Source organism: Lytechinus variegatus, chromosome 15 (assembly GCF_018143015.1).
Source record: "Lytechinus variegatus isolate NC3 chromosome 15, Lvar_3.0, whole genome shotgun sequence".
In the NCBI taxonomy this organism is placed as follows: Eukaryota; Metazoa; Echinodermata; class Echinoidea; order Temnopleuroida; family Toxopneustidae; genus Lytechinus; species Lytechinus variegatus.
Window position 1 is genome coordinate 8,615,834 of NC_054754.1, and position 14,011 is coordinate 8,629,844.

General features: G+C 36.0%; 1 protein-coding gene across 2 annotated transcripts in view; it reads left to right on the top strand.

Moving 5' to 3' along the window:
- LOC121428483 (3-keto-steroid reductase/17-beta-hydroxysteroid dehydrogenase 7-like) overlaps positions 1 to 13,695 on the top strand; it is a 13,966-nt gene extending 271 nt beyond the window's left edge. Inside the window, exons 1-9 of one of the 2 annotated variants that reach the window (XM_041625112.1) lie at positions 59 to 208; positions 3,081 to 3,284; positions 3,691 to 3,783; positions 4,418 to 4,535; positions 4,933 to 5,048; positions 6,492 to 6,672; positions 7,643 to 7,699; positions 9,071 to 9,169; positions 10,585 to 13,695. In XM_041625112.1, coding sequence (XP_041481046.1) covers positions 153 to 208; positions 3,081 to 3,284; positions 3,691 to 3,783; positions 4,418 to 4,535; positions 4,933 to 5,048; positions 6,492 to 6,672; positions 7,643 to 7,699; positions 9,071 to 9,169; positions 10,585 to 10,698 — 1,038 coding nt within the window. In that variant the 5' untranslated portion in view covers positions 59 to 152 and the 3' untranslated portion in view covers positions 10,699 to 13,695. Of the gene's footprint in view, positions 1 to 58; positions 209 to 3,080; positions 3,285 to 3,690; positions 3,784 to 4,417; positions 4,536 to 4,932; positions 5,049 to 6,491; positions 6,673 to 7,642; positions 7,700 to 9,070; positions 9,170 to 10,584 lie in introns of those variants that run through there. The other variant, XM_041625111.1, reaches the window with a different exon arrangement.
- Positions 13,696 to 14,011: the final 316 nt, after the last annotated feature.

Consider the following 14,011-nt stretch of genomic DNA (forward strand, 5'->3'; position numbering starts at 1 on the left):
CCAGCCAAAAGCTCCGGAGTCACCTATTTTAATCATCCGAATTAACTCTCTATTTCAGACTTTTGTATCGAAGACTTCATTTAACCAAAAATCCAAGGCGCAGTTAATAACGGTATTTTGACGAGTGACAAGAATCGATCTGCTTTAACACAATGGTTAGCCTTGACAAGAAAGAAAGGAAGGTTGTGCTCATAACTGGGGCTAATGCGTGAGTATAAATTAATGAAAATCATCGTCATTTTAAAGCTGAAATAAAGCTAGTGTGCTTTCGCACCCGGTACGGTACCGTACCCAAAAGAAATGACGCACAATCCTTGTCAGCGCAGGCTGTCGAGCGGGTGCGTGTTTACGGGGGAAACTGCTTCATTTCATCGGGCGGTAGGAAAGTGCATTAGCGCCAATAAAACCTTATGTGTTGCTCCACTTGCTCAGATATCAGGGAAAGTTCTGCATAGTATTTTACAGGACGTTGGGCTTCCCCATGTCTGGCACCTACTAATACTAGTTTAGGCTAGCCAGGAGGAGGCTTCTGGAGAGCACTCATTCAATGACAATGAACAAGGTTATGATTAGACAGCTGGCAGCCGTCTGTTTCGAGGAGTTTTTTAACATTTTTTATTTTTTTATTTCTCCTCGTACACAGACGGCTCGCTATCGTGCAGCCACCATTAGGGGACTTGCAATGCAAAATCCCCCCGTCGGGGCTTTTCAATTTTTGTCTTTAATTAATAAAAATTTCGAAAATTATAGTGACCAGAGTGCAAATTTATATTCCCTCTTGGCATCAATTGCCAAAAAACGGAGAAAAATGAAGTTAAACGGAACAAAAACAGTGACTTACCTCGGCTGTCGCGCAAATTCACTTCCCCGTTTTATCCGATCTTAAGTACATAAACATATGGCCATTGAGTCCCCTGCAGATCGCGCTAGAACTTCGGTCTCTGTATTTGGTGAGTGAAGCCAACGAAGTTCAGCTGAACAACCAACAAAACAGAGACCAAAGCTTTTGGGCTAGGTTATGATATATTATATAACCTTCCGACCTTGTTCTCAGTGATCATGGTTATATCTCCATGTGTGGCAAAATAAGTGTGGCAATGTTTGTCTTATTTTCTCTTTTTGTTTGGGGCAAATGCCCGATTTTTTTACACTGACAGTTTCCATTACACCTATTATTCATACAACTTGGCTCTTATTTAAATTTGACACTTTGAATAATTTTTTCTTAATTAAAAATAGAGATCAAAAAATGAAAAATTTCTTGCCATATTACTTTCCACCAATAGAGGGCGTACACAAAAATATGCCCAAAATTCAAGTTTTTGAGCGCTCTGGTGAATACAAAAATTATTTTCCCAAGTTACTAATGTAAAGTAAATTGCAACGGTATGGAAATTAGTAATTTTGGTCACAAAAGTGATATTTTAATGATTTTTTAAAGTGTGTGCTCTGTACAACATTGGCATACCATAGTCCTACCTGAAGATTCCCCACAGGCAGGGTGGTAGCAGTGAACAAGTGCTGGAGAGTAAAAATCATTTACGCCTATTACGGTGCTACTAATCATGTTTCTCATTTGTAGGCGTAGTAGCCAGGTATTCCTTACCATTCATCTCCATGTAGGGCTTTCTCCCCCGAGATTTCAACTTCTAAAAGATCTAGCCCTAAATCATGTACATGGGATAAAACTTCATTTCCGACATTTCTACGCTCTTGTTATTTTTTAAACAAGAATTCATTTAAAAAAAAAAAAAAAATTGTGAAAAGACGGAAGAGACTTGCCCGATGTTTACGCTGCCATCTTGTTTCTTATTGTATTTCCCCAACGTTATGCGACGCACAGTTTATGTCGTAAGTAGGGTCTGTAAGTCTAAACTAGTTGAACTATCGGCTCTAATCACCTTAAAAACCTGTTCCAGTATCAGCGCTTCTCGCTGGCATAGCATGAAGAGATTTTAACTGCAGTTCCTGCGAGATAAGTCCCAAGTCCGTGGGGGGGGGTACTTGAATTATTACAAGATACCTTTGTGCCACAAAGTCGAAAATTATGGCTCTGGAACTAAAAATTGGTCTTAAAACTTTAAAAGGGGGGTCTCCGTAATGTCTTTTGGATCTACAATTGCTAAAAATGCAATGGTCTGGAACTAACTACTACAGGGTCCTGGAACTTATTAGATCGTAGGTGTAATTGGTAGCGGCTATGTAGAAAAAAAACGTGCACGTGTCTTGCTAGATTATTAATATGGGGATAGTGCAAGCTAGATACGGGCGCTGGAGCTTCGGCGGCCAGGCTATGCGCTGAGTGAGTTTATAATGACGTGCACTGGAACAAGAAATTACAAATTTTGGGGTCTTCGGAAGGGAGAAAATAGGAATTTCTATGGCTTTCTGAATTGGTGATGCTCTAGAATGAAAATTTAGGCTAAAAAAAGGGGTCTCAACTGCGGCACATAGGTATCATACTTTTATACCAAGTACCGTATGTAACGGACTATAAACAGCACCCGTGGATTAACCGCACCCCCAACTTTGGACTAATCATACACAAAAAAAAATCATCACACTCTCTTTGTAAATCCTTCTCACATTTACATGCATATTTGAGGTACCAAAAAAATTGAAAATTAAGTTAAAGATTTCAAAGTATCAAAAGAGATTACTGGTATACGGAAATCTGCTGTTCTTGATCAATTCAGCTACAAATGATAGCAAGAAAGAAAAGTTCTGACATTGACCACTTACACACTCACCTCACAGTGTTACACACACACACACAGCACTGCCATTCTTGTATAGTACGATACGGTACACCACAATATCAAATTATGCCTTCATGTCTTTCCCAGCGTAAAAGAGGAAGAAGCGTTCACATTTTCCGCATCACAACCTCACTACATGTATCACTTTCAGACTTTGTCTAGCATTCATGAATATTGGAAACAAGATTACAGTTAGGCTTCTCAACTCTGTCCTAGGCGAAAGGTATTTGGGAAATAAAATCATTTAATGAGACACAATGTACATCTATGGTATTAAATGTTATCGTATTAAATGTTCTCCCTCTTTCCTTTATAATCCAGAGGGATTGGCTACAGCTTAGCAGATCGTCTATTAGCTTTGGACATCACCATCCTGATTGTCTTAGCATGCAGGAATCTATCTAAAGCTGAGACAGCCAAGCAGAATCTTCTCTCTTCTCACCCAGACGCAACAATAGATATTGTACAGCTTGATACAAGCAAACTGAGTTCAGTCTACAAGGCTTGCGCTGAGATCAACAAAAGGTGAGTCAGGGCTTTATAAAGAGATATGCACTGTACAATAACTTATGATTTGTCAAAGACTTTTACATGTATGCTCCATTGAACAATTGAATCTCATGTACTTCTTTTTTTCCATTGTTTTTTCTTATTTATTTTTTTAATTGAAATCTTTGGTGACACTATCATTGTTTTAATAATCAGTAAAAGAAAAATATTGATACACTTATATATTTTTTTCCAGCAATTAGTGCATTAAAAAATAAATTGTGTGGCAGATGTCAAGGGGGAGGGCTTAATATCCTACTCCTCACTGGCTGGATAGGGTTAGTTGATGTATATTTTGTTATGTCAGAGGTACAAACAGATTGAACAGATTGCCTTTTGATTAATCTGCAGGATTTTTGCTATTTGTTTTGTTATTTTTCAGATACAATCGACTTGATTACCTGTATCTTAATGCTGGCACCATGCCCAACGTAACATTCAACTATTCAAACTTCTTCAAGAGTTTTTTGAATCCGTAAGTATGTGCACCATCTTAATATGAAGGATAATAATGATGATGATAATAAAATTTGGTAAATAGTGTCAATGAGTATCATGTCTCGATGCACTTTAAAGAGTGAGCAAAAAAGAGGAGGGTTGAGAAGAAAAGAAATTAAAAACTCTATTTCATCTGACAGTCACTGTATATTTTAGGGTCAGACTTCTGTGCTATTCAGCCAATCAAAATAAAGGAAAGTTGTTAAATCTGGCAGTGACAACTTGACAGACAACTTACGTTGGTGAAACAGTCCCCAGATGCCCTCACATTTATATGACAACGGTTGAAATATGCAGCCCTGGACATAGTTCCATACGTTAATTTCAACAGTGAAAGTATTTTAACCTATTTCTGATCATCAAGGCATTTTAAAATATTATATTATAGATCTTTTCTTAGATTCATCGTAATCAGCATCTTCCTTCCCATTTCTTTTAAGAGTGGTTCTCACAAAGCGATTAATTGCTAATTTGAAAGAACAGTTCTGATTGGTTGTTAATCTACTGAGCAAAATGTGCATGCAATGACGATCTTGGTAGGCCTTTTCATTTCGCAGTTGATTGCTAACCTTTGTGTTAATGAGCCCAGAACTAATCTCTTTATCTTTCAGCATGAAGTTCATCAGAATTTTATCGACTGGTGAGGGACTGCTCAACGTCCAAGATGGGACCACAGAAGATGGACTAAGAAATGTATTCTGTACTAATGTTTTTGGACACTATGTACTGGTATGACATACATTTATGAAATTATTTTTCATTAAGCAATATCTGTATTCTGCAAACAGATATTACAAGAGTGCATATTTCTAATATTTAGTGGCATATTTTGATCGGGGCAAGGGGGCATGTGCTCTTAGTGCCACTTGTAGGGATGGGGGTGCAAAAGTGATAAGGGGAAAAACTAAAGTAAGAAATGAAAGTGATGAAGAGAAGGGCTTTCCCCTTGGAAAAAATTAGTACTTGCCAGTCCAATCTCGTGTGAATAATTCCCACTGTACAATTTCAAAGCCTTGTAAATTTATATGTATTGTATAGTATCTTTATGCACAGTGCATTATCATTTCAGGTCAAAGTACCCATTTAAATTTTTAAACCTTATTAATATTATTTGATGTTTCTACAGATTCGAGGTCTAATGGACCTTCTGTGTGCTAATGATGGCTGCCAGATTATATGGACTTCGTCGAGCAATGCATCAGCCGAGCTATTTAGTATAGATGATATACAACATGAAAATGGGTATGGACTCACAAATAGTACTTTCATAGATGGGAGAAACAGAAAGAGGAGGAGGAAGAAGGGGAGGAGGTTGTTGGAAGAGGATGAAAGGTGGACGTCGGCAAGGAGGAGGAGATCTAGATGATATGACCTTGGATTTTTTATTTCCGTTAAATGAAGAAAAATAATAATGTCAGTATTCTGGGAAAGTGGAGTGGAGGGATGGGAGAGAGAGAGAAAGAAGAAGAAAAGAAGAAGGAGGAGGAGAGAAGACATGAGCAGGGATTTGTATTCCAGATTAGTGCAAAAATAACAACATCAGTTCTCATATTGTCCCAGAATTTATAAAAGTACCTTAATATAAGAATATATAAAAGTGTTTTTTCTGAGCCAGGCATTCAGCAGAGTTACTTGGCTCTGTTTACAGTGGTGCACTCCATCATGCTAAGTATTGAACGTAGTTATTTTATCACCTGACCTCGCAATTGAATATAATAACGCAGTTCTTGTATAGTGCATATCTCATTATGTCATAACGTCCCTATGCGCTTCCAAAGGACTTGGATATTATTACCCTGGCTTTAGCCAGGCAGAACTTGAACACTTTTAAATACAGTCCGACCTCTCTTATCCGGCCTCCCCTTATCCGGATCTCTCTATTATCCGGACGCACACTTGCCGAGATTTTTATTTTTTAATTTTTATTTAATCTAGTACTGGTACGTGAGGAAATGAGATTTCAATCTAAACTCAAGCCTATACGTAAACTCACTTGGATTACCCTACACCAAACATATTTTTCATGAAAATATCTCACCCAAATCACCAAAAGAACTTTAGGAATGATAATTTCCAGTAAATCAGGGTGCAGCGCAAACATTTCATCACATTCCTCTTTGCTTCGCGGGAAAAACAACACATGTCTTGCTAGCTAAGTTTAGGCCTCAATACGAACAGCGCCATCTATCATGTTTGAGCCTACAGTCAGTGTAACAATGGCTGACATTGTGAACCTGCGATACCCGCCGCGATGGTCTAATTTTAAAACTTGGTTTCATCGAGTCATTCTCTTTCTTATGAGGTATGCTCGATGTATACCTCAGTCATTTTAGCAGGTAAATTATCCAAGAGTTTTATGGCCATCGATCGATTTCATTTCTATAAAAACACTGCCTTAATTTGCACTGACTCTGCAGTGAATATTGTCTTTACCGTACGCCCACTACTGTAGCTACCGCCGGTGGCCTGGGGAGGCAGCTGGCAGCACAGCTGCATGTATTTAATATTGGGTCTCCCAGATCCGGATAAATCCCTTAATCCGGATTGGTGCTGGTCCCAACGTGTCCGGATAAGAGAGGTCGGACTGTATATTTATTTTCTGGAGGGGTTCACTAACTTTTTAGCACCACTGTATATATATATATATATCATCATTTTTACAATTTGGTTGTCTTTTATCCACAGACCAGAGCCCTACAGCTCCTCCAAGTATGCCATAGATCTTCTAAGCCAGGCATTGAATGACAAGTTTAATTCTCAGGGTGTTTACAGCAGGGTTATGTGTCCTGGATTCACCTCCACTAACATGACATCACCTATATTACCAGGATGGATGTGGTCTTTTACTACTCCTCTATTATATCTGGTAAGGCTTGTTTAGCGCTCTTAATTTAGCATCTATCAAAGTGGTGTGGCAGGATCTGGCTTTGCCCATGAAATGTGTATATTCCCTTTTGGCATTGGTGCATGATGGCATAATCATCCACATACCCTCCCCTTTCTACAAGAGCACCAGTATCGGCAGTTGTCCCTAACATAGTCATACAAAGAATGTGGTAAAATAAGCATATTTGTGGACACCCAGCTCAAAACCCCAATTATAAGTTGGCCACAGATTTTTTAGTTTTCCATACAGTTTGAAAAATCCATTTCCTCAGTTTCAAAATGATGCTTATCATGAGGTTGACATTGGTTGATTTTGAGTAATATAGTAGTGTAGTAGGTTTCACGGTACACCATGTATCTTTCTTGGGCAAGTGTTGGTCCTGAAAAGGACCACCCAATCTCTGACTAACACTTGCCCAAGAAAGATACATGGTGTACCGTGAAACCTATTACACTATTCTTCTTTGCCATGGAAACCTTCAGAAGTTACAGCGATATAGTACTTGGTGGAAGAAATAAGAAAATCTTGAGGAGATTTGCTGAGTACGAGAGAGACATTCTCTAGAGGTTCATATTCACCCAATCATTAGATGAAATAACTATAAAGACCTATTGAAACCATCAGCAGTCTAAAGAAGTATGGTATAACCAAATTGCTTGTATCTTTGCTTAATTTGATTGAATTTTATAATGCATTCTTGTATTTGTAGGTAGAGAAGACTAACTCTTTGGGACAAAATTATTTTGTTCAATGCAAAGTCCACACCCGACTTAAAGTTCAATTCATTGGAATGGAAAGAACAGAAATAAATGGCTAATCAATTTTAGATTCATAAGCAACTAATACATACATGTACATGATTGTATATCAACTATTAATTGACTGCAGTGCTTTATGTAATGGAGTTCAGACATTTATCATATTTTCTTTTTCTTTTTGTTATCGCCAGTTTCGAGTTGTAGCACCAAGGCTTTGTATTACTCCGTATAATGGAGCTGAAGCATTAGTAAGTATGACAAGTTTTTATATACTTTGGGGTTAACATCTTTGATCATTGATAATGGGTGAATTTTGGGGTGAGATGTAGTATTGGATTTTCTTTGGAATATATATGCAGTGCGTATCAAAAAAAAGTTTACACTTAAAAAAGTCCTGTAAAATTACTAGTATACATTTGTAGTATCTTGAATATTTTTCCACATTTTAACATTGGTACAGATCCATTTAAGCAAATGACGATATAACTATCGAAAAATATTTCCGCTTGAGTGAGCACCACTTACTTTTGAAAAGTTAGTGAAAAATGATTTGCGCAGAGCTTTGAAATAGTTATGCGAATAAAAGTAGACATTAATAAGAACACATGGAATTTAGTTAGTGAAATTGATTTGAAGACATCTTTTACCTTTTTTAACTTGTTTCCTTGCCCAAAACACATTGAAGAGTGTCACTGTGCATCACCCCACTCCCCCACACACCGTGGCCATCGTGACGATATTTGCTTTATACTGAGCTGTGATTTTTATGAAATGGCTTAGGCTTGATTTTCATTTTGTTAATCATTGTCAAGCTTGGGAAAAGTGTGGAGAATCAAGTATTAAATGAAAAATGAAATGTAAACCCACTTTATATGACAAAAACTTAGTGAAAAAATGTTGGAGATGTCTGATATAAGCTTTTTGTTTAGATATAGTTATGTCCTCAGATCCAGCTGGCACAAAAGGGTAAAGGCTGTGCTTACTAAGTGTTGAAACTTTAATTTTGGTGGCAAAATGTTACAGATGCTTGCATGTACTGTTTTATTTCAATTGACTTAAAGTGCAAGGGAAATGTATGAGAAATGTTTCGCAGGGTAAGTTTGATGTCGCATTTTCCCCTTGACACAGCATGAAAAGTAGCATTTCTGCGAGCTTTACAAAAATGGACAGTGCTCACTCAAGTGTAACATTCTTTGAAAATTTTTACTTTCGTTGGATCGATGAGACCCAAATCCAAGAATATATGTGGAAAAATTACCCACATGTAGTATTTTTTTACTTCCCAGGGCTTTTTCAAAGTGTAAACTTTTTTTTTTATTCGTACTGTATATATATAATTCTATACTTGAGTTAGTATACCATTGTTTCTATATCATATTCATACATGACAACAAAGCGGTTCCATATATTATTAAAAAAATTTCCAGTTGCCACATGTACATGTCACAATGTACTGCCTTAATCTGCAACATTGGAAAAACTTTATCATCGCAGTGAATGGTGATTTTTTCCAGGGCTCCTTTTAGCATTTCAGGGGGGGGGGATTCCCCTGAGCCTTCTGTGTAGTTTTTTCCCTGAACTGAGTGTTATGCGTTTCTTGTCTCGTTGGTTGTTGACAGGTTTGGTTATTCAGTTCTTCTCCAGAGACTACCAAGTCCGATGTGAAGTATGTCAGTCATTGCTCCGTGCTTGGAACTAGATATGTTCACACTGACAAGGTATTACCTTTATCAAAACTGAGTATCCTGTATTCTGAAGTCGGGTTTAACTTAGAACACAATCTATTTTGGGCCAATATCATGGAAAGCCAAACATGTGAAAAGTTAGTTTACATCATTTGTTATGTTTACTTCCTTGTTCTTTAATGATGAAGAAAACAATTTCATTTAATTTTTTTCTGACAGATATGAATAATTTGTGTGTCAAATGAGCTGGTTAATTTAACTTGTATTGTTAGAGATGTGTGTCACAGGTGGCTATTCATAGTTAAACCGCACCTTCACACCATATTTTGAATTAAATCTGAGTTCAGAATACGGCTAACGAAAGGAAAGAGAGGATATAATGTTTCATTGCAAATCTCAAATATGAATCAGAGCTAGATAAAAAAATCTTATATCTGAAATATTAACATCCATGGTAGTGCTTCATAAGGATGTTTGTAAGCTACAAACATCTTTATGCATGACTCCCGACACTTTCTTTAGCACTACACCAGGTTCTTATTCATTTTGATCCCATCAATTTAAGTTGAAACCTGATCTGTATTGAGTAGAATTCACATTTTTATAAGTATATGAATGCATTTTGTTTCCCCATTTCTAAAATTTGGACACCCCCCCCCCATTCATTTTAGACGATGAATTTTGAGTATTGAGTCATTAGCGCAAGAAAGTACTGCCAGGCATCTGCCAAAATTGTATGCAACATCGATCTGAGCAGCGTTATGAATGGCCCCCAGGAATAGGAGGAAAACAAAACATGGCTGCCATAACATCACTCCCAAATGATAGATTCCCTTTTGAGATAGCAAAGAAGCACAAAGTTTTTTAAATTAAGAGCTAGGATTCGATAATCTATCATCTCATGAAAAAGGGGTATTTTCCCCAAGATATAGAATTCAGGGTTTTGTATTCCGGTCAATGTTTGCATTTACATTTATCTATGTTGTCTCACAGTAAGGTAGTGGGGGGTGGGGGTGAATCACCCTTCTACTTCTACATTTTTTGTGAATAATTCTTTTTTTTTCCTGCCGAGTTCATCATTCTTTCACATCTACACATTTTATGTGGTATACTGTTACAGAGCTCTTTATCATATTTGACATGGAAAAGATGTAAAGGGAAATAATGTGGATTTGTAAGGAAAGATTCCAAACCATTCACATTTGGTGATGTATGGTTTCTACATTTTAGAAAAATAAAGAATAATTATATGAAAATAAGCAACGAATGAGGAACGCTGGTAGTGCCTGCATATTTGTCATGGAAATGTGTTATGTTTATTCATATTTTTCATTCTTTCATTTGATTTTGATTGATGCTTTATTTTTTTTCACCTCCCTGCCACCCCTATCTCTCTCTGACTCCCCATCTCCTTATATCCCTCTTTCCTTTTCTTCCTTCTTTTTCAGCTTGACATGAATCCAGACTTTCCAGAGTTATTATACAAGAAGCTGAATGCTTTGGAGCAAAGCTTTAGAAATAAGTTTTCAAATGGTCCTCAAAACAAAGTATCCATGTCATGACCTTGTAACTAATCAAGATGATAGTATTATTTAATTTAAAATCATTGACAAGCTTGGAAAGTAATTCTATAAAATATTCAGTATTAAGTAACAAGAATCATTCCAAGACTATTTTCAGGGAGAAATTAAGATTAAATTGAACCTTTACTTTGAAGTTTTCTTGCAGTTTTGGATGACTACATTATGAAATCACTTGCCAAATTTTTTATAATGATAATCCGTAATGAAAGGGATTTTTTAAATGATTTTAGGAAAGGGTACAGTATTTTGTATTCTTACAGGTTTTTTAATTTTTTTAGCAGGTTATTTTGCACACAGAGAAAAACTCGTTCAGGGGGTGTTTGGAAATGATTTGGGGCAATTCCACATGGGAGAGGGTAAAAACAGTAAATTTCAAAATTAATGATGTGCATCTGAATGTGAGTGTCCTTTTTACACAAACCTTATATTTTAAGGAACTGAAAACCTTTTCCAATATCTTTTACGGTTTTTGCTGAACGATCTTTTGAATTTGATGACCATTTTCAATTAGAGAACATATATCTTACATTAATTTGGATAAATTTGATAACTAAAGAAATGTTTCAAAATCATCTAATGTTGTGTGTGAAGGTGCAATAATTACCAGTAGCAAATGTCTTTATCATGGGTATTTTCAAATTTCTCAGAGAAAATTTTGCAATGTACTACAAAACGGATGTAATTCCATTACCATAAAACTGAAAAAGTTTTTCCTATGAACTAAATACTTGAATTTTATATAATTCTGAATTCTCTCATTTCTTGTGACTTAACTAAAGATTTAGCAACATTTTTTTGAAATATTTCTAATTCTGCTGTAACTCTGGTAACAGAATTACATGGTAACAGAATTACCATTATCATATCTTTGAAGGGGTGTGTGTTAGCCCATTTTGTTCCATTAGCATGTTGATATCTTAGCTGTAGTTCATAGTTAAAGATTAAAAGCCTTCTGATTAGTAATTACACTCCAAATCAGGATGAGATTATACAATTACTTGACATCAAGCCTTCATTCGGTATAATATTCAGAAAAAAGGTAAGATAATGTACATTGGCATTAATAAAGTATATTGATGGAGCATACAATGTAGGTGAATGCCTTACAAAGGATTAATAGGCAATCACTTCGTGAGGAGGAGTAGAAGAATGATTATGCAGGATGATCTTAACAAAATTGTCATCCAGATTGATTTTGCAAAAAATGTCACTGCCAAGAACCAGTTCTCATGAGATCCAATATACTGGATGCACAATCACAAAGTGACCATGTTCACTGTGTGTGCCTTGGACAAGAATAGCATTCATTTTTTTTGTAATTGCCCCTGATCAACTCACCCTCAACAGTCTGTAGTGAATTTTTCAGTAAAGAAAATTCTGGGATGGCTGGGAGTAGTTCTATGCTTCAAAGAATTTGTTATATTTTTTAAATGGTGCTGCATAATAATTTAAGCGATATCTTCTGTGTAACTCTCCTTGCATCGGAAGATTGGACATTCTTTGCAACAAGCCATGGTGAGGGACCAGACTCTGGCATTAATTGGCGAACAGTGTAGCGAGCAGTAAAAATTAATGAGTGGAACAAGCTGAAGAGAGATCCATAAAACATACTAAAACATCATACTAAATCTTGATACAGATGACATTTCCGAAAGTGTGGTGGATTTTGACAAAGATATTCAAGATGTCTTAATTAGCACCAAACCAATACTGTTCTCTACCCCTATGAAATGAATGTTCAGAAACATGCAAAGTCAGCGTCATCCAATAATGACTGCTTTAGGGATGGAGTAAGTGAGCAACAATGATGACCCTTCACGTAAGGATGATACACAGAATGAACACTCCTCTAAGGAGAAGATGGTGATACCAACAGTGTCATTAGTAACAAAACGTCTGAGAATAGCAACATAACAGAAGACAAACTCAATTGGAAATGGGTAGAAATGTACAGCATTCATATTTAGATACAGGAGATAAAAAATAATTTTCGGATAAATTTTTATATTTTATATGAAAGATAAAAAAATGTAATAGAGATAAAATAGAATACAATCACGGAATTGGCCTAAGAAAACTAACTCAGGTCAGGAATATGACATATGATCTTCAAATCACTGCAGTTTCTTAGGGTCATAATTGGGAAATACATCTGTCAGGAAGATGTCTGATATTGATTTTATACTCAGATCTGCTATTGCAGTCCTCAATGAGCCACATATTGTCAGAAAATGAATCCTTACCTTTAAAGAGAATTAGATTCACTGGTGCACTAATTAAGAACCAATTTGCTTAGTTATCCACAACATTCTTTCAAAATGTAAATGTCAAGACCATTTTCATGAGGTTTCAGCATTGTTTCTCGTTTCCAGTACATTTATTGCACAACCAAATAGAAAGTTTCAGTTCAACTGTTTTCAGATGCCCATTGTATATGAAACTATGTTTCTTTTGAGTAATCAAAGACTATATAATATCTTAAACTATTATCTACACAAATTTTTGACTAAATATGCAGATCTGATCACATGCTGTCCTCAGTTTTTTGTAAAATTCTTGATGTGTATACATATGGCTGCAGTCCATGTAATTCTGTTACCATGAGTATTAGTGATGTTGAAAATAAACTTAAATTCAATTACCACTGATCCCTAATATTAAGTAAAACTCTGTTTATTCCTGGTAAAGCCACATATTACATACTATATACTTGTACTTTATTTTATATTATAGATGTGAAGTACTAAGTTTGTGTTTAGTATTAGAGAAGAATAAATAAACAAGCTTTATTGAGGCATTTCTTCAGTCATAAATGCCTAAAAATATTTTCCTTCACAAATGTCAGAGGCGTAATTCTATTACCACTGTGTAATTCTGTTACCATGTACTTCCCCAAAAGAAAGACCAATCATGAAAATTTGTTGATGATATTTGTGAATAAATTACTTTTCAAAATAAAGTTGACCTTATAATGAATCAAATCAGACGTTAAATTGGAGCTAGTGTGTTGTAGATTTCAGAAAAAACTTTTACTAAACTTTGTGTTGCAAAGTGACTCATTTCTCTGGTAATTTCGTTACCATAGCACATATCCGTCATTCACATCTGAACGTGTGAGGGGTTTTCTAAAAATCTTGGTTCAGATTATAGCACAAGTGGCCATGCATAGCAGTAAGTTCAGAAAATGGAAAAATGTTGAGATATCTGGATGCTGTGAGCAAAAATAACAGCCAAATTTCTTTGATTTTTTTGTAATTCTGTTACCATGGATTGCCATTTGGTCACGCATGTG